Source organism: Chaetodon trifascialis, chromosome 8 (genome assembly GCF_039877785.1).
Source record: "Chaetodon trifascialis isolate fChaTrf1 chromosome 8, fChaTrf1.hap1, whole genome shotgun sequence".
Taxonomy (NCBI): domain Eukaryota; kingdom Metazoa; phylum Chordata; class Actinopteri; order Chaetodontiformes; family Chaetodontidae; genus Chaetodon; species Chaetodon trifascialis.
Genome location: NC_092063.1, coordinates 9380681 through 9407500, shown reverse-complemented (window position 1 = coordinate 9407500; position 26820 = coordinate 9380681). Strand labels below are relative to the sequence as shown.

At 44.2% G+C, this 26820-nt stretch overlaps 1 protein-coding gene across 1 annotated transcript in view; it reads left to right on the top strand.

The window, feature by feature from the left end:
• The window catches only part of plxnd1 (plexin D1), a 67003-nt gene that overhangs the window by 22655 nt on the left and 17528 nt on the right, over window positions 1-26820 (top strand). The window contains exons 8-21 of the mRNA XM_070967588.1: window positions 1406-1505; window positions 2950-3048; window positions 4664-4753; window positions 5085-5193; window positions 6247-6404; window positions 10116-10261; window positions 15777-15882; window positions 17251-17390; window positions 17852-18031; window positions 18456-18540; window positions 19259-19528; window positions 22465-22614; window positions 25506-25620; window positions 26219-26326. Of these exons, the coding sequence (XP_070823689.1) occupies window positions 1406-1505; window positions 2950-3048; window positions 4664-4753; window positions 5085-5193; window positions 6247-6404; window positions 10116-10261; window positions 15777-15882; window positions 17251-17390; window positions 17852-18031; window positions 18456-18540; window positions 19259-19528; window positions 22465-22614; window positions 25506-25620; window positions 26219-26326 (1856 nt within the window). The remainder of the gene's footprint in view (window positions 1-1405; window positions 1506-2949; window positions 3049-4663; window positions 4754-5084; window positions 5194-6246; window positions 6405-10115; window positions 10262-15776; window positions 15883-17250; window positions 17391-17851; window positions 18032-18455; window positions 18541-19258; window positions 19529-22464; window positions 22615-25505; window positions 25621-26218; window positions 26327-26820) is intronic.

The window sequence follows — 26820 nt, the reverse complement described above, 5'->3', positions numbered from 1 at the left end:
CCAACCAAGGCCTTTCCAGCAATTAGCCAGGCTGAAAACAAGCTTATCTAGTCTGTTGCAGGCCGTGGCTCAAAACCTGACATCCATAGAAAAGTCTGAGCTCATCTGGCAGATTAATTACATAAGTTACAGGCTATGATCTACTGCAGTTCGGCACAGTTTGAGATGAGTAAATCAGTGTTTTTTATTTTTATTTCCACTGCCATCTTGGCTGTAAGGGAGCCAGGAAGGACAATTCAGCTCCAGGAGATCTATGTTCTGTTGAGCTCAGTCTTTCTTCTTTCTTCTTTCAGAAATTACATGTTGGTTTCAGCGTTAACGCAATATTCTGTATTTTTGTTACTGTCAACAAATCCCATAAAGAGACCAAAACCAACAATGTTTGTCTGTCACTAGGCTGTCTGTGGCTCTGAGCCCATTCGTTCCTTCTGAATGTAAACCTTTAAAAACTGGTCACAAATGTATAGTTTCATTACAAAAAAGGCTGAGTGAGTTCCTAAAGCAGCTCAACACTACAGTTTGTAGTGAACGACAGTCAAACAGAAGTAAATAGTGCATTAGCTGGAGTATATTCAGCTGTGGATTTGGTGAAGAATGACAACGGCAGCAGGACGGTGTATGTGGGATTGACTCAAAGTAAACTACAATGCCCATGTTCATCATAATGAAGGAACCTGTCACCCAGTGCAACTGTGTGCCTCATTGACGTGTTTTAAATAGATTTTGAACAATGGAGGTTTATGGCACAGAGGAAAACACAGACAATACATTAGCAGGGTCGGGTCACTGTTGACTTCGGTCTTTTCATTGGATCAAACATCTGGTCGAGGAGCTGCGAGTCCTCACTTCACAAACACAGACGTCTGCAGCTTTCAGACAAGTCCCTCTCAATAATGGCGGCGTGTTAATAGCCTGTATATGTGGACGTTTCTTTGAAAAATAACCCCGCATTGAATGGAGTCTGCAAACTGCCAAAATGTCCTCGCTTAGTCAGTGTAAAAACTACAAAATGGTACTCACAAAGATAGAAATAACAGGAGACCGTGCTCACACACACATCATCATTTACCCGTCTGAGTGTTTATAGAGAAGTGCTTTGTTTCATCTCAGCAGATTTGGCCCGCTTTGACCTCCTGGCTGTGTTGTAACTGTGGAATGAATGTGTCTGCTACTGTGACTAATCATTACTTCCTTTTATGCACGCTAAACTTTGATGCCTGTAATCAGCTCAGCCTCTCAGTTTATGTTATACATGAATCAGAGTGTTTCTCATGATCACCTTTTGAAAAGAGTGTATTTACTGCATGGGAACAGATCAGAGGGGGAAAACTTGCCAGATTTGTCTGATTGTGACCCGTGTTTCTCAACACTTTCTATGTATTCATGTCCTTGTACTGTGTAACAGATGCGTGAGCTGCCTGAGCACCAGGTGGAAGTGTTACTGGGACCAAGAGAACCACCTATGTGTCTCCAATAAAGATGAGTCAAAGCACAACCTGCTGGAGGTGAGTAACCCCCACCCCCCTTTTTTTTCTTTAATCCATCAACCAAACAAACGCCTGAAGATAATATTAAGATCCCACCAGTCAGAGCCTCAGACATAATCCAGACTCTGTCCAACAAGTGTGCTGTAATGATCTCCAGTCCAGACGGGTTAGGCAAGAGCAATCATGTGGTAATTCAGCATGAGGTTTGGAGTGCCTCAAATACAGTATGTAGAAATGTTGAAACTGCTATAAAATCTCAGGAGGTTCTGGTTTAACAGACTCCTCGCAGTGTAATGTACCATTTTAAAGCTCCTCAGACCTCCTCTAAAGTTTCTCTTTTTGCCATCTTAATTTGACATCTCAGCATGTGGACGAGTTGATTCACTGCGTCCCTATTTTTATAGGGAACTATTGCAAAATGTCAAGACTGCTTGTTTCCAGCGAAGAGATAAATCTCCACCTACAGTTTCAGCCGTGGTTTTAGGTGCCCCTCCATTTTAAGTAGGTGACTGTACAAATGGATTATGTAGATGCTTGTTTGGCAATGTAAAGCCCCATGACGGTGCGAACCACTCTGAAAAAGCAAACAAAATGAGTAGTGTAAAAGGCTTGGCAGGAGTGCATGAAAAAACTGTGAAACTGGGAAAATTATCTAAAACCAGAATAGCCTCATTGAAACAAATCACAGCTCCCCTGATACCACTGTCCTCTGTGCGTGCTGCTGACAGCATCAAGACCAAGCCAGCCGTTGTGTTATTCCTGTCTCCTGTGGAGTTTTATCGCCTCTCCAGGTCCCATGACCTGTGTGAGGAGGCATCCTCTCAGCAGTCTTTAGCCCTGAGGACATGGGGGTCTGACTTTGTCCACTATGGTCCCAGTCAGAGGGGAGAGGATGTGACTCATGATGCTCTGGTCAACCGCTGCTCTTGTTCTAGTGTTTGCCTGTTTAATGCACGGCTTTATATCACAAGACCCCCCGAAAAGGGAAAGAGCTGTTTGTGTTAAACAACTGTAGCAACAACAGACGTTGTGGCATTTTTCTAAGCAAACACAATAAATCCTAGTCGAGCGTGCTGTGCTGGGATCCCAAGATACACAAAAATAAACATATTAAAGCACAAGGGGCTGGCGCTTTTTAAGTCGCTTTAAGTTATTTAAATGTTAGCCTCTTGATTAGGTCTTTGTAATGTAGGTCATAAGGAGATGAGGAGGTGGGTCTTTTCCTGTTCTGCTGGGTCCATCACAGTGTCCGGTGGGTCTGTTTTTCTAATCCCTCATCGTCCCCCCATTTGAAGCTATTGTTGTTTCCCTCAGAGCGAGACTTTACCCGCTCATTTCCTCCTCCTCTAGATAAACAGGACAGGTATTTTGGGTTTGCGGATGTGTGCAGGGGAGCTATTGTTTTCTTTAACTCCGATATGTCACTTCCTGCCCTTTCCCCCCCCACCCCACCTCACCACAGAATGCAGCTTCCTGTCCCAGCCTGATTGCCTCAGAGGTTCCTCCGTCACCATCGGGTATGACCCAGGACTTCGTCTTATCCCTCAGCAACATCCAGGAGGTATGGCAGGCAACCTCCAGCTATGGAGCAGAACTTGGACTTCGTCCAAAACTGCATGTTGTGAAAATGATTGGAATAAAACAGCAGCATATGGTGTGTTTGCTTCAAGCTGAGTTAAACACAGATGGATGTTTGTGCGCTGTAATGTGGGTCAATGAATGAGCTAAAAAACCTGAGTTTGGGTGATCTCCATGTTGCGAGACAGATAGGGAGATGAAGAACGAGCGGGTACCTTTATGCTTATGTTGCTCACCGCTCAGCTGTCGGGCCCCGCCGTGCATCTGGTGTCTGACTGCGACTCGCTGAGCTGTGCCTTCGTCAGCACAGGGTACAATGTGCGCTCGGTCTGAGGCAGCACACGCGGCAGGAGCTTTATTTCACTGGTGTTCATTTTAAATTTGGCTACTCCTTCCAGATCCGTTTTTTTTTTAAACTGCTATTCTCACCCCTAATCCACACCGAGCGAGTCAGACGCTGATCCTGCATCACTGATAAGGACACAACTGGGATCTTCTGAAAAATTCCAGCGCTGACTGGTTGCCAGGCGTGGTCAGTCACACGCCTAACCCCGGTTGGCCTTTCGAGTCCTCTCCTAGTGTGTTGCTATGGTGACAGACATTGAGTCACATACAACCACACACACACACACACACACACATACTTCCTCAGGGCAGCCTAGATGTGGTTGGCTTTTCATACTACTCTTTATTATGAAACTTCATACAAACTGACTGTTTGAGTAAAGTCTTCATCATGTCAGCGAGTCAATACAGCAGGAAATGTGGTGTCACTCATGCTCGGGCTTTGCTTCACTTCAGCCTTTCTGGAATTTCTGGTGAATTCTGTTTCCCACACTTTTTTTTTTTTTTGACAAACCTAAAATAAATTGTTTAGACTTTAATGTGATAAACAGTCATACCAAAACAAGTTTGTCCTTCGCTGTCTATTAGCTCTCACAGACAGCGTAAGTCGAGAGAACATTCAAAGTGTGTTACGTTGTGTGTGTGTGTGTGTAGTTTTTCTGACAAGTAGAAGCTGCCAGATACAAAAAAAAGACCAATCAAGCTTCTCTGGTGTCAAAAAAACGGGGAGAAATAGCCTAGAAATAGTCCTGGAGAGGGCAATCAAAGTAGTCCCATTTAAGCTGGCTGGATTCGCAGACAATGATTTCTTCCACTTAAAGTACTTATCCTTTACTGCTCTTAGCTATCTTAGCCTCTTTGTGGTCTTACCTTCACATTTCTTGGCTCATTTAAACTCAGGACTCAGATTTTATGAAGAATGAATTCATATTCATTACTCTGGCTCCCAGATGACTTGCCGAGGTGTGGGAGTCCAGATGTTTATGAATATGAATTTTGAATGGATTGCATCTTTTCCTGGCAGGGACAATTATTGTGGCTTTTTTCAGTTTCCTGGTACTCTTTCAGACTTTTCAATTGTTTCCAGACATGTTTCAGAGAGCATTTCTCTGCAGAAGCTTTCCCCCAATTCTCTCATTTTGGGTACTAAAGTGGTGATTATCTCAATCTGAGAACAGCATAATATCACAGTTTCTTGCTTGTTGTTGTTGAAATACTGCAAATTGTTTTGAAATAAGTGTTTTGCATAACAGGGGGAGGAGCTGGAGTGTGACTTTGGGACAGAGCAGCAATATGAGGCCACATGGCTGAACAGCTCGACTGTCAAGTGCAGTGGAGTAACAGTAAGTTCAGGCAATGAGATACCAGAAATAACCAGCAAGTCCATTTTCTAAGTAAAAAAATAAAGATCAGTTAAGCTGTAGTGCAGTTATTGTGCTGCTTCAGTGTACTCATTATCACTGGGTTTAAACCTAGTTTGTAAGTTGTTTTTATTGCAATTATTTTAAACCCCTTGTTTTTAAGTTGACCAAGAACCCATTATTATCTTGAGCAACATCAAGAGGGAGTAAATGCATGTGGAGGCAAAATGACAACACAATACACACATTCACACTGTGGACATGCCTTGCACAACCGGTTTCATTGTTGCCTCCTGCCTTTCCATCCATGTAGCTGACCACTAATCAGATGAGTCAGATTTACCACCTCAGCCTGAGGAGGAGGGGACACGTGAGTGGACACGGGGAGGGTACTTTTGTCGACAGCCCTCAGCCCATGAGAGGTAAGACGCTGGACTTGCGGTTATGCAGCCAGATAGTGAATGAAAAAAAGGCTTCATGTGTTTGCTCAGCTTGCCTGTATTTGTAATTAGACACTCGCAAAAACACGAAAAACTCTGACATCACTACCACTGTTGCTCCCACAATGCTTTTCACCTGTGTACAACTGTTCTCTGATGAGATTGGTGGATTTAATTAAACCTGGAGAAAAATAAAGAATTGCTTACAGGGACAAACAGTGTCAGACTGCTTTTCACTTGCAATAATAGTTGTTCATGTATTACAACACATAATTTGCCAACAACTAGTAATTTACTGTAATATCATATTCTGCTACCGTCTAATTACACAGAATGATTATAGAACATGCGAAGCTGCAATTTTAAGGTGTTACCAATGCTTCTTGTAAGCCATGTCCATACGTATTGTTACAAATACGGTTTGAACTCCATGACAACAGTGAGATGATGAAAAGTGGCGTGCATGTTGTTGGACTTGGCATGTTGTCTGTAGTGCAGCTACAAGCCAATCGTTGCCTATCCCAGTCCCAGATGTGCTGTTCACAGTCCATGTGTCTACCATGTGAACAACAGCCCTGGGCCGCTGCCAGACACTCTGCGCTGTTAACGGACATGACGGTCGCTTCATAACATGCAGAGTCATCAAAATTTTAAAAAGACACACACTTTATCACCCACATGCAGGCACACGCTGTAATATGCACACGAATGCATGCACAGCTGCACATGCAGTGATACAAATGGGACTTCTCCCTGGGAGTCACATTGGAACATGAACATAATCATCTGTTTCTCGCTGGCTTTGTTCTCCTCTACTCCACTGGCTCTCTTTTTTCCTGATTTATTTTTATAGCCATGAATGCATCATCCTGCAAATACTTATGGTGTTTATTTAAAGCATGCAGCCCATATGGTTCACATGAGCTATAAAAGATATTTAGCGCTCAGCAGTACCTTAAGTTAACCAGACAAGGCAAATGCTGTACGTAAAATAATTGCCTCTCTGTCTCTCCCCTACCTCCTATCTCCCTCTAGTGGAGGTGTACAACTGTAAAGTGGGTAGTTCAGACTGTTCCCAGTGCTGGGGCCGGGAGGATCAGGGCCACCTCTGTGGCTGGTGTGAAAACAGCTGCAGGCCAAGGGATGACTGCCAGCCAATCACTGATCAGTGTCCGGCTCCTGAGATCCACAAGGTACGATCACAGGTTAAACACATTGACTACAAATGTTTACATTCATCCTCCTACACTCGCCATCTCCTTTATGCAGCCTCCAGGCTCTATTTTCAGACCATAAAATGGTGAATCATGGGGTCACTTGCTTGTTGTCGTGGCCCCATGGCCTGACTGTCCAGAGTCAGCTGCTGAGGGAACGTTTGAATAGAGTCTCATTAAAGCAGTTCACTCAGTAATAACACTAACACTTACTTAGCCACAGCCCTCAGGGGACGCGGTGGAGTCTATCTGCAATCACTCAGGAGACCATGGGAACACCTTCTGCTCTGTGTAACTACAGTATGTGTGTAGACTGTCTGGACGGATATATGTGTTGGGCTCTTTGTGTAGAAAACCACAGAAACTAAAAGAAAGCAAACAAGAACTACGAGGGGTTTTAGACCACAATAAGACCAGAACCACAAAGGAATTAAGAAGTGTTTATCTTACACAGGATCTGACTGCGGTCACATCGAAATGGTCATCATGATTACCAGCAGGGCCCTTCTTTAAGCTGTTTATGGAGCTCATTTGCATGATCATATTCAGTTGTTTGTCCGACTTTAACGGCACTACCTTTAGAGCTGTCTTCCGAGCCTTTTCTGCCACTACTGACGTTATATCAGCACAGCCACGGCAGGCGGTCATGGGAAGCACGGCTCACATGAGACCCAGTCGGCCTGAACTTCCTGTAGATAAAACCTGGTCGGCCCAGGAGAGTAAGCAAGCAGAACAAAGGAGGCAGACACACACACACACACACACACACACACGCACTTGCTCTCACATACACACTGTGTGAGTGTGGCCCTCAGTATGTCACACAAATGGGCCATATTGGAGCATTCACGATTATCCCTCATTCTTTGTAGCTGTCAGCATACTGTGACTAACAGGATGCTCTGTGAGAGTCTAACTTATGTGGACTTCTAACGTGACTGAAGTTAGCTGGGCTGAGATGCCGTATGCGTGGGTAGACCATTGTTGCACTTCTCTCTCTCTCTTTCTCTCTCTCTCTCTCTCTCTCTCTCTCTCTCTCACACACACACACACACACACACACACACACACACACACACACACACACACACACACACACACACACACACACACACATACACACTCCCACTGGCTTTCTCAGGAGAGGAGAGGGTTGTAGAAAGGATACTGGGGTTGTGGTTCTGTGGGGTGTGTGATGCAATGCTTTGGCAGCCATGTTTTCCCACAGAATTCACAGGGGTTTTGAGCCCGAGTACTCCGGCTTACGGAGGAAAAGATCAGCTCTCGCTAAACATTCACCCATACCGCAGCAGCGCTTTGTTATGTAGTCCTAGTGACTGTGTGTACAGCGAAGATAATGAAGTGTGTTTTTCTTGCTCTGCTTAGTCCCATGCATTCTCTATCACAATATAGTAGCACAAAATATCAATAATATGAAGGAGGATTTCATTATTCACTAAACTTTGCCACACACCACCTAATTGTGAAAAATGCTCTCTATTCAATGCACTGACGTAAGACAATCGGGGACATTTATTATCTCCACTGGCCCTTTATTCTCATGTTATGTGTGGGCTGGTTCACTGTTTTAAAAAAAGAAAAACATTGATTAAAAGAACTTTGTCGTCCAAAACAGGAACTGCCAAACATAGTTTGTCCACGACATGAAAAGAAAAAGGGAACAGAGGGATCTGAGTGAGACACAAATGGTTTGGGAGAGAGGATGGAGAGGTGTTTGGATGGAGAAAGGGTGGAGAAGGGTACAGTATAGCGAGGAGCCTTTTCCTGTTTTTGTCCTTGCGTCCTCCTCGATTAGTGTGATGCAGAAGAACTGGAGAGAGGAGAGGAAGATGAAAGCTCTGGCCTCAAAGCGGTCTGTTCAGAACCGAACAGGACAGAATAAAAACATATGGATTTTATCAGGTAGTTTATCTGGTGCAGGTTGCACATCTGCATGTATAACACATGGGATATTTTTGATCTGAATACAAAGATGTGGAATAATTTAGTCCTCCAAATGCATTTAATAGCTCCAACATTCCTTGTGGAGTGGGTTTTTTTTGTTGTTTATTCTTTTTTTTTTTTTCGCAGAGGCACATTCACACTGCGTGATCTCCCTGGAGGCCTGGCAGAGTTTGTGCTGTAAATCAAGACTCACAGACTTGTAAAAGGTGTAAATGAACAGCATGCCAGCTGATGTTGATGTCAATGCTCAATGGCACCACAGAGACGCGCTTGGTGCCATAAGACGCAGAGTGATAATAAATATAACTCTGCTTACTGCTGAGCTCAGTAGAGAGCGGTGGCTGCGCTTTATGTTTATCTGACATGCTATAGTACAAATGCATACATGCTTATTATTCCATGTGTATGAAAAAATGTGGATTTGTGTGTTTGTCAAAGGAAGGAAATATATGTGTGGCGTAAGTAGGCACAGGGTGGTCACATTTAGTATCCAAAAGCTCAATATACCCACAAAAACATGTGCATCATTTCCTGTGGTGTAGATCCTACAGAAATACTGGAAGTAATGGGTTGGTTTCCAGCAGTTTGTTTTCACATGATATTAAAACTGATACACTCCTTCTTTACTTAGCTGCCGCCCCCCAATATAAGCTGGGAAATATATGGTTTATTTATCTGTGCTGTCACTCTTGCAGGCTCTAAATTATCCGAACGTACAGTCAAACCTCGCCCTCTCACCTAGACCAAACAGAAGTGCTGTTTTCATTCTTAAGCTCAGTTTCTGATAGAGCCGGAGCCAGACTAATAACACAGCGGAGGGGCCGCACTGACCTCGGCTCAGCCAGGGGGGTCATTCAGAAAAGCACGCTGCGCTAGTTATGCTACAGTGGCATGTTGCAGATTGCTTGTGTCTGGGCGTCGGAGATGCTATCTCTAAAGCTGTGCTTTCGTGGTGATCGGAGAGGTGACGGTCCTCTCCTTTCTCTCCGCGGCTCCTGGGTGGAAAGTTAAGAGACCAAAGGCGAGGGCTGAAATGATGCATGTGAGTAAGCCTCTGAACAACAGCAGAAATGGGACTAAGGAATTCGACAGAGCAGCCACAGGAAAACAGATGAAAGCGAATAGCACTGTGCATTAATTCCCCCGTTGAGGCTTTGCTCTCTCACCACCACCATCAGCATTCACTCTCCTCTCGACACTCAGTTCCCTAAATTGCCTCCCCACTCATCCACCTTTCTGCTGTGCTCTCCAGCCCTCTCTCTCTCTCACTCTGTCTGTCTCTTGTGGGATGTGAAGGGGGCTCTTAGCCTGCTCTTTATTTGCATGTGCTGTAGAGGATTAGAGGCTGAAGAGTCTCAGACTGGCACAGTTAAGAGTCTGCTTTGTGTGTGTGTGTGTGTGTGTGTGTGTGTGTGTGTGTGTGTGTGTGTGTGTGTATGTGTGTATATATATATACCTAAACCGTGTGTCTATTCTATTAGACCTCAGTCTTCAGCAGAAGAACACTTACGCGGGCCACTTGTCCTTATCTCTCTGTGTGCCACACTCCATGTCATCATCAGACAGCATCTCCATTCTCTTAATTCTGTGTCGTGTTCATTATCACGTATCATTAGTGGGACATTTTTTTTATGAAGGTAATCTACTTATAAGCTATGATTTATTGTGCATTTCACAGGGTTTACAGGCTTTTCTTTCTCCCTGTTCTTTTCTTCACTCCATCAGATCTCCCCCCTGAGGGGTCCAGTGGAAGGAGGCACCCTGCTGACAGTGCAGGGCAGAAACCTGGGCTGGAGGGCTGAAGCAGTAAAGGTCTCTATTGGAGATGTGCCGTGTACTCTCCTGCCTGAGCTCTACACCGTCTCTGTGGAGTAAGTACTATAACATATGACTGAATTGTGATTCACAGATTTCCACATATGCTGCAGACTTGTTTGTGAGGCAGTGTGAAGGAATGCTCTTTTGAATTTCATACTTTTTACCTATTTAATTACATTTTAAATGTCTGCATTGCCAAATGACAATATGGAAGAAATAAGAGCAAGCCCTATACATCATTTATATTTAAAATCCTGTTAAAAGCCCCGGGTCAGGCGGGGCCTTTCTGTGTGAAGTTTGCATGTTCTTCCCGTGCATGCGTGGGTTCTCTCCGGGTACTCCGGCTTCCTCCCACAGACCAAAAACATGCTCATTAGGTTAATTGATGACTCTAAATTGTCCGTAGGTGTGAGTGTGAGTGTGAATGGTTGTTTGTCCTTGAATGTGGCCCTGCAATCGGCTGGCGACCGGTTCAGGGTGTACCCCGCCTCTCGCCCATTGTAGCTGGGATAGGCTCCAGCCCCCCGCAACCCCGAAAGGGATAGGCGGTATAGATAATGGATGGATGGATGGATCCTGTTAAAAGATGCAGCTACGCTACAGCATATAGCTAGCAATTACCCGTTGTCATGGTAACATGACATGATTACAGGCAGGTGAGTGGTCAGGTGGTCAGCAGACAGAAATAGAGACCATTGGAATAAGCGATTGAGAGATTTGTCACAGTTAATAAACCTTAAAGAAATCCTGACATCTCAGTCCTGAACACACTGTGAAACCACACCTGAACCAAACTCAGACTCAATGAGAGCTACCTGATTTATTCTATTCAATGGATAGATGAAGCTAGCTGTCACTCACCTCATCTGCAGCGAAAAGCGTGAAAAAATTAAAAGGTGCAATGCTTCGAAAAGTTGAAAATCTTGAATACCCATAATAAAGGCGTTTTTAAAGGGAAACTGCACTGATTTTACACAGTCTATTTACAAGTTTTGGAGAATACTGCTACATGTGTAAAAAATATATATGTTTTTTCCTGTGTGTTTATAGTGTTTACATTTTCAATGCTGCTCTGACATTTTGAGCTAACGTTACGTTAACTGGCCCGTCTGCCTGTGCAGAGAGCAGCTGCACACGCGTCCCTTGAATCAGCTTGTGGGTTGCCAGGTTGCGGTGACAGATGGGTTGAAACTGGATGTTGTGTGTGGATCGTGTGTGTAGATTGTGTTTCATGCATGATCTGGCTACTTGGGCGACGTGAAATAAACACATGAAACTTATGGATCCACGTATGAAGATTATCCATCATAAAATTTGAGTGGCATGCAAATTATGGGACTTTCCTGGGAGCAAGAACAAAATGGAAAGGTGCTGGGAGATGGCCTTGAAATATGGGAGAAACACAGGAAAAATGGGAGTGTTGACAGGTATGTAATTGACTGCAACATTTGTGCAAAATGGGGCCAGGTCTTCAGGGGATAAGACCCAAATGCAGACTACAGAGGTGGAGCCAGTGCAGTTCAATGATTTTATTGCAAAAAGGCAATGTACAAAAGGTTCATTGGAAGTGAGGCAGGCGAGGGTCAAGACCAGGGAAGGCAGTCCAAATCAGCGAGCAAATCAGAGAGGGAGCATGCAAGAAGGAAACAAGGCAAAGATCCAAATATACTAGGACTACACATGAGGAAAGGGTTGGATCACTTGGCACAAGGTACAAAAACAAATTGGTGCTGAGTGAGACTAAATGCATCAGAGAGGGAAGGGTAATGTGGGGCAGGTGAAACCAATCAGGGCGGGGCAGACAGTCAAACAGGTGAGAAGCACATGACAGCAGGAAGTGATCTGTAACAGGAGAGGAGAGGTGAGTATTTAAAAATAAAACAGGAAACAGCAAATGAATGACATAAAAAACATAACCTAAGGCGGAATAATTGACAAGCTTTAATTCAAAGCAAGCCCCCCACCCCGAAAACAGAACATCAGCCATCCCTGCATGATTCACTTTTCACATATTCATGAGACTAATTTTCACAAATATTATTATGCAGCACACTTCTCATTTTAAATGACTCCATCGCCATTCCTCCGTAGCTCAGGGACCGTCACACTGTCACCATGGAGACAGCAGGACCCCGCTTTGACACAGGCGTAACAGAGCTCAGAGGAAGTCAGTAACTCTGCGGTTACGTCCAAACTTCCATTCAGTATCTGTAATGTTCCTTGAATGGAACTGTTTATCTGGTCTCGCTCCACTGAAGCCCATCATTGTATTAAGACCAGGTCGAGGGTGACCTGTGGGTCTTACCTGTCACTCCAGCTGCCTGACACATTCCCCAAAACCGCATATGTCGACAACAGCGAATCGCATTTCACTCCTGGGGTGTCGTCATTCCTCATTGGCTCCCGAGGCTGGTTGTTATGACAGCAAAGCATATCCTCGTTGCTGGAAGTGGCACTGACAAACCATAACACGTCAGTGCATCTGACAGTGTCAGCACATCTGACTGGCTCACATTTCTATCCCTGTGGGGACCTCCTGTTGATTTGATTAGATTTGATCCTATGTAATGACCTCAACTTAAACCATTTACATTCAATGTAAACACTTTGTCTTACCTTATTATAAACCTTATTTAGAAAAGCAAAATCTAAACATATTCATACCACGTCCCTAAAGCTGCAAAGAATGTTTAAAATAACCCAGTTTCTCAAAAATATCCTTGTTCAGAAGATCCAAAATTCATACAGGCTCTTGTATACACACACTCGCCATCACACACACACACCTGCACATGTGACCTCATTTACCAGGGCTGTTGAGACAGGTGTCTGCTCATGTGCTGAGAGGTGAAAGTTCACATCTGCGTGCCAAAAGGAAAATGTGCAGCCGTGGAGAGAGACTGCGCTCCACTCTCTCGGTGTCAACATTTTAATTAATGGCACAGTCAGTCGAGGCACACCTCATTTACTGGAGCACTTCTCTGGGTTTTTGGCTCCGGTGCTCCACGCTGCCCTCTCTATCATTTTAATATGAGCCTTCAGTGGCCTTCACCCCGTCCATTTAGCTCCACCGCAGACAACACTCACATCCAAACACGCACAGACTTGATTGTTGATGACCCTCATCATCCACTCAAGGGAAATGAACAGAGACATCTTCAAAACTAGCCAAAATATCACCCTCTGAAAACCCATAATATCTCCACAGTGGGGAGGTGCTGGAATGTGGAGTAGAGGGTCAGCCCATGCTCTGTCTGCTCTATGTCCTTTGACTGCGATCACACTGCATCAACATCACACTCGGCTCACACACACATGTGCACACCAGGGAATCTACAGGTCTTAGAAAGCATGGAATCCAGTTTCCTCAAAATAGGCTTTAGAAGATATTAAAACATCTTAAATTTATCCATCCATCCATCAATTTTCTATGCCACTTATCCCTTTCAGGACATCTTAAATTTAATTTATAAAAGTCTTTTTGCTTGTCACACACCTATAAACTAAAGGAGGGATTGTTGCAACACTGGATAGTGCACGCAAGAGGCTGTACAATCCTTTTTTTTGTGTATTTTTAGTCCACACAATCAAGTATTGTCACAGCCTCTGGTTATAGGAGCTACAGGGAGTCAGTCGTCTCATAACGGGCAAGTGTCGGATTTAGCAGCAACTTACATTAACTTGAATTAATTAATTACTTGTAATTGGTTAATTCATCTCTAAATTTTCTGCGGCTTGTTCGGGTCCAGGTGTGTTAATTTAATTAATTATATCATTAGGAATTATTGTTGAAGAGCCGCAACAATCAGTTGAACGACAGAAAATTAGCTCTGTTGTGATCTATTTTGATACGTGATTAATCATCATTCATTCATGATTAAAAAAAAAAGATGGGTTTTCTGGTTCCAGCTCCTCCAATGTGAGGATTTTCTGCTTTTCTCTCTTTTATATCATTGTAAAGTGAATAGCTTTTGGTTTTGGAAAACTGTGATGGACATTTTTCACTAATTTCCAACTATGAATCTGGAAAATAAGGCCACATCTTCCCCTTTGGGCCGGGTTTCCATCATACTTTCATACTTTGCCCATTATGATCATGACTCAGGCATTAAGCTGCACATTTAAAAGTCTTACATTTAACTTGAACCCTGCAGGAGCCCTGACACACGTTGTGTATGTGTTTAAATGCACGAGGCTGACGTCATCTTACCTTTGTCTGCACGCCTCAGGAAACACTGGCTTTATGTTTTTTGTACAGAGCGATCCACAACATTGTGGTTCAATAGCAGATATCATATAACATGATGTATCGTTGTGATAACAGTTTGATTCTCAGCTTGAATCCAGTTAGGCCTGAGGTAGTGCTACAGGTTCAGGCTGATTCAGGCTCCAATTTCTCTTATCTCCCTCAGGCGTCAGTCTGCGAATAGTCATGTTTCATTTTATTTGTTTTTTTTATGGTTTTTCCCTAAATCAGAGCATATGAAATGAGGCATTTTCTTCAAACAGGGCCGCTTCTTCCCTCATGGCGCATAACTGACAGGAGTGTAATTTGAGAGTAATGGTACTCTTTACCTGACACTCCTCTAATTAATGAGCAGAAATTTAGACGCTGCTCTCAACAGATGGCTGGTACTGCAGGTTATTTTAGAATATTCCCAACAGCTATTCAGACTTATAAAGAAAATTCATGTTTTGATTGGGCTCATCAAATGCGGCTGCGGTTCAGACTCGGGTTCGGTTAATTCGTTTGAGATGTACAAGGCCTGACATTTAAAAACGCACTCAGATGCAGCTTTTCTCTCTGGTCTCGGGACCCGACAGCCTGACCCCAGCCGAGCCCAAATCTGTCCAACCCAGCGTCATCTTACTGTATGTCCTGCCAGGTCCTCCCACATAAAACACAGCTCCTCCGGTTGTGTGAATTCCCTGCAATTCCTCTGTCAATCATCTGATCGCTGGCTGAGGATTTCGAACCACTGCAGCACCAGGCACCTGACTAAATAAACCGACAGGGTGTCAAGCCAGAGGGGGATCATGTGAGGTGATAAAGGTTGTGTTCCCCCTCCAGTACATCTATCCCAGCGAGGCCCCTGAACAGTAGATCCCTGTACCTCGGTACATCGCCGTGTCATTAATATGAGACGTCCCTGTAGAGGGTGCACTGATGACACAAAGCTTAATCACAGCCAGGAGGCGAGAGAACAAGCCACAGCAGCCCCTTAATCTCCTCTGTGGTTAGACACATCTGGTCTGAGGAGCTTTGAACTTTACATCTCCTGATATCTGATATCTCCAGGCTTTATTGGATTCCATATGTAAATGTATTAGGGTTTGATGAATTAGTTCATAACCACCGTTCTCCAAAATTAATTATGTGTCTTTGTTTAACAGTCCTGATCCGGATCTCTTTCTTCGCCTTCACATTGACGTATAAAATTAAAACTGTAAACTGTGTTATTGAGCGTTCTTATCCATTACCATTGTTTTTCCATTTTATGAACTGATGTCTGGTTATAGTGTTTTGACAACCAAACAAAGAGGTCACGCTCATCTTAAACTCTCCAGGCTGGTGTGTGTCACTGGGCGGTCTGCACGTGACAGGGCAGATATTGTGCAAGTGGATGTGGATCAGAATGGGATGGGGTCGTCAAAGGAGAGCTTCTCATACTTAGTGAGTATTCCACAGACGTCTAACCTCCTGCTGATCTTTGCTTTCTATTCTATCTGCCTCTCCCTCCGCATTCTTCTTCTGCTTCTTCTTCTGCGCTCTCTTGTTCCTCGTTCCCCACTGGGAAAGCCCTCCCAAGTGTGTCAGTTGAGTGTTAACAGATGCGTTTTATGATTCAGAGGAATGCGAGTGTGTGGGAATCTTCAAACTTTCATCTTAGCTGCAGCGAAGCACCAGCGTCATTCTGCACTCGCTTCCAGCAAAAACAAATATGGCGATTGTTGGAATGTCCCTTTGCTCTGAATTCATCACTGGTCAGGTCAAGCTAGCCAGCATTGTGTTAATGGACCTCGACCCACACAGTCTCCCATTGGACTTAGAGTATTCAGCCGGTGGAAATACCCATGTAAGCCCTTTGTTTCTTTCTGTTTGTTGACAAAGAGTTTTTTATAATTCGTTGCTGGAGCCGTCCATCATTTCAGTGGCTCTGCCTGTGAGTCATCCCACAGAGATATCACCCCGATCTTGAAGCCTTTCTTGATGCATTAGAAAATCCAGAACAACAAACATTACACCATGCTGTTGTGGGAACTCCTTCCTTGGCTTCGTGATCCAGCTCTGAGACGTTCAGTGTGAGAGAGGTTTTTACAGTGGGGCATCGAGGGGAAGAAAGAGAAAACAGTTTTGGAGACAGGATATGAGCCTCTACTGCATCTCCTTCCTCGAACCTTTAGACGGAAACATCTGCCTCCTTGCTCCCACTCTGACACACAAGCACACAATAGGTCTCCTCCACCCGTGCGCGCTGAGGAAGTGAATCCTGTCAGTGAGGATAAGAGGTTTCCCTGGAGGCGAGGTTCATGGCGGGGATAGAAAGTTCGGAAAGAGCAGGAATGCTGATGCTGATAGCTACAGAGCTGGACGGGGATATTCATTCATATTCATCTTTTGCGAGGAGCCTTTGTGTGTGTGTGCATGTGTATATGAGTTTGCATGTGCATATATGATTGTGTTTGCATGCAGTTGCTCATGTGTATGCATGGACATTATTGCTTCTCACCGACAGTATAGCTGTTCTGCAAGCTTGGGCCTAAAGGCCTGCTGGCTTCAGCAGCACTTTAACATACTTCAGCATGGGCTGTCTTCACAGTTTTCTTCACTAATTTACTCGTATAGTCAGCAGCTGTCTCAACCAATCACTGTAATATATTTTAACCTCAAAGGATGAGGAAAGATTTTATTTGGTGTCAATAAAAGCATCATGGAGCACAACATAATTTAAGCAAGCCTGTCTTTTCCAGTGACAGAAGCTGTCAGATGTCCTTCATTTGACGTCTTTTTAGTCACGCCGTATCTGTCGTCTGTATTCAGGTCCCAAAGCTGCTGTCCATGGAGCCGAGGAAAGGCTCTCGTGCTGGAGGAACTAGAGTGTCCATCAGGGGGGAACACCTGGACATTGGCTCTCAGATGAGAGTCATGGTCAACAGCACACTGGAATGTATCATCACAGAGTGAGTATTGCTTATTTTAAAATGTTTGCTTAAGTCCAGGCCAAGTCTCGAATCTGGCAGGGCGGCTCCTAAGTGACAAGTCGTCATGAGAAAAATGCAAGTCGTGTCCTCATGTGTCTCAGCGCTGACCATTAAATGGCACAGAATGGGAAGGTGCTTTGATGGGTGTCTTACATAGCTGATACCAAGTGCTATAAATGCTTAGATATTAAAGCTGTGTGGCTATGCAAGGCCTGTATGATCAGTGATTGCTTTCAAAGTTAAGTCTCAATTCCCCTTTATCAAGTGTCCAGTCAGCAGCTCTGCATGTAGCTATAGAAGTGTAGTGTATTTCAAAAGAGTGCTTGTATGAAAATCTGCCAAACTGCAATAAATACAACTTCAAATCTAAGTGGAAACTCTTTTTGGGCACTTGCAGACATCTCAAGATGTGCGGTTACAATGTTTACCTCATTCTTTAGGAAAACAGATGAAGTCGTTGAGTGCACCATGCCACCAGCCTTACAGGCATACACTGACTCAGTGGCAGTGTGTGTGGAGTTTGAAAACCTGCCCTGCCAAAGTGCCGAGCTCAGCGCCACGTACACCTACGAGAAGAACCCCACCATCAGCTTCATCCACCCCAAAAAGAGCTACCTCAGGTAAGCAGACGGCTACACGCACTGCACAAGCATTAAAACCCAAACATCTTAAGCATCTGAAGCTAGATGACTCTGCGGTTCCCCTCCCAGAGTCACTGACATAAGTCATTACTGTAATGCCGTCCTGATGTGCAGCATTTTCTCCCTATTGTGTTCTAAATAGCACAGCATGTGTGTGACGGGGTCGCGGCATGTCTTTGATGACATGTGTGCGGATTTTCACTGCAGTCGAACTGTTTTGCATTATTATCTGGTCCCCTGTTTCTCTCTTGTTTTGGTTCCAATGTATTTGCATACCAGTATGAAATTTGACACATTTTTGTCATGGCTGACATGTGACTCTGTGTGTGTGTGTGTGTGTGTGTGTGTGTGTGTGTGTGTGTGTGTGTGTGTGTGTGTGTGTGTGCGTGCGTGTGTGTCACAGTGGTGGCAGGTCCATCACAGTGACAGGCCAGGGTTTTGATCTGGTGCAGAGCGTCACCATGCAGGTGCTGGGAATTGGACAAACAGTGAGTAACCCAGCGGAATTGTTTCCTTTTCTTACTTGATGAAACTCTTTCAACCGTATAATCAGACTTGTGGGAATTTATGATTAAGCAGAGGAAAAAAAAGATATGAAAAAATACACGTCTTTAGTGTGTCATGAAGCCATCACAGATCACAGTTCTAGCAACCTAAAAAAAATACAGGACTAGTTTGACATTTTGGGAATTACGCTTATTTGCTTTCTTGAAGAGAATTCTACGATTAAATCAATGCAGTCTCACATCTGTTAAATATGAAGCTACAACCAGCAGCTGCTTAGATTAGCTTAGTTTAGCTTAGCTTAGCTTAGCTTAGCATAAAGACTGGAAACAAGGGGAAACAGCTAACCTGTCTCTCTTAAAAAGAAACAAGGGTAAACAAAAGTAACCAATGTGTCAGGAAGTCACTGCCCTCAGCCAAAAAACACCCCCACAAATAACCCCCCATAAAACTACAGATTCATCATTTTTACATATTTTGTATGAACTTAAGAAATGAGGTGTAACATGCTGATAATAGAGCTTTAAAGGATCTTTTAGAGGACATTTATTCTATCTCTGGCATGGATCTTCTCATCTAACTCACCATGAAAGTGAGCAGATTTCCCAAAACTATTCCTTTAAGAAATATGCACCTAGTGACAGTGAATTATGGTACAGATAGATGATATTATTAACAACCTGATCTCTGGTCATTCTTCAGCACTGCACAGTGGTCTCCACCTCCATGATCACCTGCCCATCCCACTCGTCCAGCCAGTCCCAACAGACCTCGGTGCAGTTCTTCCTGAACGGAGTCCTCTACACGGGTGACAGCCCTTCCTCCTTCGACGGCGAGGCAGAGGAAGAGGAGGGGGAGACTCATAAAGGTCACTTCCTGTTGGAGTATGTGGAGGACCCTCAGTTCTTCACTGCCAACAAGGAGAAGCTGATTAAACACCACCCAGGAGAGCCACTGACTCTCATCATCAACGTGAGTGAAACTGCTGAGACAGGAAGTTCACATTAATGCTTCACTGTTATGTTGAATGTTCACATGTCTATTATGCTTTTGGGTCAATGATATTCACCTCTAATTCGATGGGTGTAGGCTGCTGGCTTATTGATCACATATACGATATATTGTATTTTAAGTAACAGACATTACAAATAAAGTAGTATTTAACAAATAAACTAGAAGGCCCAAAAGTAAAATGTTGGTAGATAAATTACATAATTGCTATTTAGTTAAATGATAACCTCAGTATTTGTGCATTTTGCTTTGCTAATTAAAAAACAAGAGAAGAGATAAATGATTCAGGAGGAGATTTGACACTGAATATATGAACCTGGTATTTTGGAACTGAAGCATAAACTCGACCCAAAAGCACAAATTAACGCTTTTGAATCATTTCAAGAAAACAAGACTAGGACATTAGCAGCTTTTTGTGCTTTGGCACAGTGCTGCTTTGTGCTCAAAGATGGACCGACCAACCAGCATCTCTAGATCCACGCCGCTAATGTGGCTAAAAACCTGACAAAAACACTGAGTAGCGCTGACAGTCAAGCTTAAAGATGCTATCAGCAGAGGACACTGGCTATTGACAGTCACTGCATTCAAAGCAGCAGATTCAGACTCTAGATAGATAGATTTGTAAAGGTTGCTTGTTTCTTGGCTGCACGAAGCACCACTGCTGTAAACTGACTACCCCCACTGTGAACAGCAGACAGGGCTGAACATTTCTTTATTCATATTCACATAAACCACAGGCACATAAAACACATCAAAGGCCCCGTCCGCTCAAACGTGTTGATTTGTGTTGGGGGGTCTGAAGGGGGGAAGGGCGCAGTGGCAGCTCCGTGGGAGGTCTCATGTTGTTGTGGCCTGGCTGATCTAAGCACCTGTCTGCATGGATTCATCAGCGTAAAGGGCTGCCGGCTGTTACGCCGTATTAAATGCACATGCTAACAGTGCGGGCAGGGAAGTTTGGATGTGATGCAGCTTCCTCTTCATGTGTTCGTGTGTGTCAGGATGAGGCCCCTGCAGGAATCGCTGCCACAGCCCAGCCTGCCTACATGGGCGACTTGTCTGTTGTTTCCTGTTTTCTTTAGGAAGGTGGATTCCACTCACGGCGGACCTGAAGGGGGGAGAGAGGCTGGAGTGAGAATGTGTGTGTTTGTTTAATAGGGAGCTTGTTAGTCAGCCAGATCCTATATTAAGGACCAGAGCTGGAATGTGGGTGGGTTTTGTTTGCTTTCATCCTGTTTTGGCCTTTAGAATTCATTGTTTTGGTCCAATGAGTTTAAGTGTGAAAATGTTGTATATGGAGATTATACAGTATATTTTACAATACGCTCAAACATACTTTGTTATGCTGATGTATGCGTGTAGTACAAATGTGTGTGTGTGTGTTGTGTCTCTGTTAGGAAGCATTTGTTGACAAAGACCCAGGGGGTGGCATCCTGCAGAAGGGACAGGATAGGGCCCTAAGGGTGTAATCAAAGCAAGGAAGAACACTGGGGATAAACACACATACATGCACTCACACACACACACACACACACACACACACACACACACACACACACACACACACTTCCTCACTTGTCATTCTTACATTAAAGGGAAATTGCAGTTTCAACCAAATTGTCTTATTTTCAAAGTTTGGCCCATACATTAATAATCGTGGTGCATAACAAGTTAATTGCAGACCTCTGGAGGTGCTGTGACATCGTTAAAAGTAAGTCTGACGGGGCAAGATGATCACACAGGTTTTAAACAAACCCCCAGATGATGGTAAAATTATGACCCAAATTGTCTGTTTGAAACATCCGTCAGAGTTTACAGGCTGGCTTCCTGGTTCGGTTTTACCCCCAGATATAGTGCTTTAGATGTGTAGCTAAACATGTGAGTTATCCCTTCATGTTTCTTGTCTCCTTGGACTAAGCTGCAGAGATGGCGCCACATTCCCGGATCTCAGCAATCACTTTGGGGAGCAACCGGAAACTTTCCATTTAGTCATTAAACTGTACAGTCTTATAGCCTCATTCTGTAACTGTAAATTAAATATGGAGAGCTTCTAAGTAGAAATCTGTGGAGAGTTGACGCTGTTGATATTAAAGGAGTATTCCAGTGATTTAGTGTTGCGCTTCCAGAAAGTTTGGGCGCTTAAGAGAGACAAAAAAGGTCTAAATCGAAGCAGCAGAAGCCGAAATTCAATCTCCAGTATTGGACAACCTCTGAAAACTCTGAATCCTACATTTCCCATGATGCAACTTAATAGCATTTTTCATTAAATGCTCCCTGTCAGTCAAATGTCTCTCAAACACGCCCCATGAGCTGTCTGTTATAAATCTGTTGTCTCCAAACTCAAACTGAGCTAACCCTGATGTCCACACTGTCAGACTCCAGAAAGGTCACTGAAGACGCTGCACAACAGTTCTGTTGTTTTACACGTAACATCGGTGGGTTGCTCCTTTAATTAAACTAGAACTTAGCAGGGGCTGGGCTTGGATAAACACAGGACAGAGATTGATTGATTAAAAAAAGAAATGGCATTGCAGCTTATTCCAACAGGCTCCTGTAAAGGCCCTGAGAATGTTATTTTGGGCAGAGGCGGGGATGACTGTCAGCGGGTTTGTTTGTAGAAACTTCCCTGGCCATGTGAGAGAGGCAGCGGGAATGTTTGCTGCTTTAAGCTGAACTCTAGCCCAGAATGGATGAGTTTTCTGCTGGCTTCCTCTGTGTGACAGCTGCGTGACAGGCCTGCCGCACCTCCTTCTCTGTGTGTGTGTGTACAAGAAAGAGTATATGTGTGGGTTAAAGCTGCTGTGGTCTTCATGAATGTTATCTGCGCCTGTTCAAACCAGGCCCCTGTGGTCCCCTACCACTGTCCGGCTGACGGCATTTTCTGTTCGTTTCTGCCGCAGAAAGGGCCAAGCGACCTGGAGCTGATGCCGGAGGAATACTCGGTGATGATTGGCTCCTATCCCTGTAACATCAGCTTCCATAACGACCAGCTGTTCCACTGCACCATCAACGGACTGCTGAGCTCCAGCGAGAGAGAGCTGCCTGTCACTGTAAGCACGCAAGCATGTAAAACACCACAATGAAACACCAGTTCAACCTTGTGTTAAGAATATCGCTGGATAGACCCTGATAATTTAAAGATATCACCCATCTGTGACACACTACTCAAGCAAAACATTTAGTCAGAATCCAGACCATCTGCAATGTTGATGGAGACGGATTTGATCTGCACAGGTCCATGCGCAGTCACTGATATGTGTGTGTCTCTCCATGCATTATGAATGGTTTGTAGTCTCTGAGCGAGCCGCCATGAATCAGCAGTTTGTTGGGGTGGTGCCACAGTGCCAAAGTGAAATGTTTACCACTTTCCCGTTATCTCTTTAATCCTTTATCAGTTCGTCTGTCATCACCGACACAGTCACCTATCACACAGACACTATGTGCTCACAGCCAGACCCCAGCCGCCTGACTCAGTCGTGATCTCACTCCTCGTCTGTGTTTTTGTTTTGTCTCCGAGTTCCTCCATCAAAATTCAGGGTCTTAATCAAGACGTGGCCGAGCCGTGCGCAGCCTTGATAAAACCAGCTATGTTCTGCCCATGTTTCCCATCTGTTGCTGTCCATTTTGGTCCGTTTGATAAGGCTTTATTAAGGAGGGAAAGCGTTCATCTATATTTAAGTATGAGCCTGGCTGTGAGTGGTTTGCTGAAATAGCTCAGAAACATATGTTAGTGTGTCTCTGTCTGTCAGTTGAGTTGTGCTGTAAGAACCGTTTCCCCACTTTGACACAGAAATAGAACGAAAGCTCTTTTTTCCCCACTCCCCCTCTCTCCCCACTCACCCCTCTCTCTCTCGCTGTCTGGCTTGCTCTCTCTCTCTCCTTGCGTACCTGTGGCTCACCCTCACCCCCCCCGACCCCCGTCTGTCGCTCTGAATGCCTGAGAATAAACACAGGCAATTAGCAAAGACATAAAGGCAGGGCAAGGGTCAAATGGGATCTCATAACACAAATGGGTGGGCTGGCTGCACGTGAGCAGCGAGGATGATTAGTGTGCTCATTCGACAGGGTCACAGAGCCCATGTAAATTTTCCTTTGTGTCGGCACATTTGAATACATGCATGCATTTTGAGCTGTGTGTATAGCTTGTGGCCATTTGTGTTTCTTCACTTACTTTCAGTGGCGGATCTATTTTTACATGCTTGTGCTTTGCTTGGCTCCGAAGTGGAGCCGAGCTGCAGAAGTGGATGTGGGGAAGCAGTGTTTCTGTACCCCGAGCGAAACAGGAACATGGAACAATGGCATTTTCCCCTTCATTACACCAGGCCTGGCTGTTGCAGTCTCTGGAAGAGGGCCTTCTCTCGCTGGTCTGGGTAAGTAAATGCCTGGACCAGAAAGAGAACGAGGGAATGAGAAAAGAAGGAGGGAACCAGCGAGCCAGTTTCCCCCCTCAGAGTAAGACTGGCATAAGAGGGATTTGGTCTGAGGATTGGAGGCGTTTTATCTGAGGCTCTTTTTTATGAAGTATGTTCGGATTGAGGAAGGAGAGGGAAGGATGTGTGGAGGGACCACAGAGACCCTGCTGACTAATCAGAAGGCAGAAGTGAAAGTCCTTTCCTTGTCACATCTAGGTTACTCTGAACTGGGTGACTCCTGCGGCTCGTTGCGGCGACAGACCATTTTTCAGCGTCTACAGTGTGTTGTTTTGTTTCTGTGTGCGCACCTGCGTCCGCGAAAAAAATGATGTGCCTGTGCATTTGTGCATGTGTGCAGGCTTGTGCTCTCATTAAGAACTGCCGGTGTTATACCGCATCCATTTTTATACAGTATTACAAAGGAAATACTTAATGCACCTAGTGCCTCTGCTCAGTATCTGCCTCTGTCTTTGTCTCTCTTTCTCAAAATCAAATTCATTTATAATCAACAGTAAATAAGGATCTACCATATTTTCACAGCCAATGTTCAATGTTTACAATAGTATAATGCTGAACTTTAAAAAAAAAACTTATATTTGACTTCAACCTATTATTTGACATCCGAGTATCCAGGGAGGTTATTAACAGTTGAGAGAGGTCCGTGCCTGTATTTCCTCTCACTGTAATTCTCTTTACTACCACTGCAAGCCAGTTGCTCGCCTCTAGCTTCTTGGCTTTGAAAAAACTTTAAGAAGACAGATCACATCAGTCCCATTCTTGCATCTTAGCTTTTGAGTAGACTTGTGACGAGGCTTGAACAGCGGCTTACTAGAAAGATGTTGTGATTAATGATAATTTGACGTCCTGGACTGCTCAGATTTCATCTTTTTTTTAACGACATATTTATTTTTATCACAGGTCGCAGTATTCAGTAATATGGCACAAATCTAAGTGATTGTCTCATAAAAAGCAACTACAGTATCGAGTTTTATGTGGAGTTTATGTTCATGTTATTAGCTATCAGTGGGGTAGGTTTGATTATAGGATAAGCTTTGTTTGATTTAGCTGGTTTTTATTGCTCTTTATATGACGATTTAACAGCTGTATTAAAATGTCCTTCACTTCTTTTAGCATCTTCTAGTTAGATGATTATCAAAGACCTGAGATGTGATTCAGGAAGGCAGCCTTTTGTAGTAGGTTTTATTTATAGTGCTTACAAGAAGAGAGGAAGTTTTCTGTTGACAATATAAGGTTTTATGAAAGAGGTTGTGCTATTTTTCTGACAGATTTCACCGCTGCATCGGTATATTTGGTGTCCATGTGGGCTCCACGCAAGCAAACAGCTACTATGATAAAAGAAAAACAAAGAACTGAAAGAAAAGAGTGTAATGTATACGGCATCTTGAGATATCCTTTAGTACATAAAGGTAACGGAGAGAGCTGTAGAAGAACAAAAGCAAACAAAAGTGGAAGCAGGTTTTGAAGGAGCTCAGCCCAGTTTCATGTGTTGTCCATGTTCCTCTCTCCAGGTTCAAGTGGGGAACTTTCGTCACACCATCGCCAAAGTGCAGCTGGGCGGCAGCGAGCTGGCCATTGTGGTATCCATTGTGGTGTGCTGCGTGCTGCTGCTGCTGTGCACTGTGGGTAGGTTGTGTACACATGCTTACCAGCGAATGATGGATGTGTGCCTGCTGTAGTGATGGGTGCTCCAGATGTGGAATAGATAAAAGGAATTCGGGGGTCATAGTTTCCCTCACTTGCTTCATCCCTCCTCAGTACCCGAAGTACAAAGACCCCACTGTTCCCCTCGAGGTCTACTCTGTCTGCGTGCCTGTGTGTCTGCGTGCGAACTCTCTTCTGTAATCTTTGTGTGAGTGTGTGTGAAGGGCAGGTGTAGGGGGTGAAAATTGGTGCAAGTGTGATTTTCACACAATTCCCTGCTTTGAATCAGCTCTCAGATATTTGCAGGAGCCGTTTTTCTTGTTAGACTGTGCATGTGTGACATAGCTGTTGAAATAAAACGCGCACCAATTTTATTTACAACCATTCACAAACTTCAATTTCGGAGAAACTTTTCTCTTACACGCTCTCATAGTCAGATACATTCATGCAAAGATTTTTCTTAAAGGCTGAACATCTTTTAGACACATTTTTGAACCCATTCATTATGTTGGAAGCTGTCATTGTGTCAAGTCTGTGGGTTGAAGCACGCTGTATGTAAACTGCATTTTGTCTTTCTCAGCTCTTGTAGTGTACTGCACAAAGAGCCGAAGGGCGGAACGCTACTGGCAGAAAACTCTGCTCCAAATGGAGGAGATGGAGTCCCAGATCAGAGAGGAGATCCGTAAAGGTGTGTTTACACAAGTACCCACACATGCACAAACACACACACACACCGTACTGTTGTACAAGCTCTGCTACGAGTTGTTTAGACCTCAAATGATGTTTTGTGTCGATTGACATGAAAAAAGAGCTTCTGGGAAGACAGAAATATTGACCACATATATTTGTCTGTTTGTGCACGTCCGCGTGTGTGTGTGTCTGCATGCAGAGTGTGTGTTTGTTTGAGATTTTTCTCTTGGCTGAAGAAGGAGGGAGATACAACTGTTGACAGATTTGTGCCTAGTAAGCGTGACTCATAAAACACAGTGTCTGACAAATGATCAGTCACACGCAAGACGCACTGAGTGGCCGTATCGCCTCTGCTGTGTCTGTGCTGTAGCAACAAGGCCTGCATGTGTGTGTGTGTGTGTGTGTGTGTGTGTGTGTGTGTGTGTGTGTGTGTGTGTGTGTGTGTGTGTGTGTGTTAGATCTATCTGTGCATATGTGTGTCTAGGGCATTAG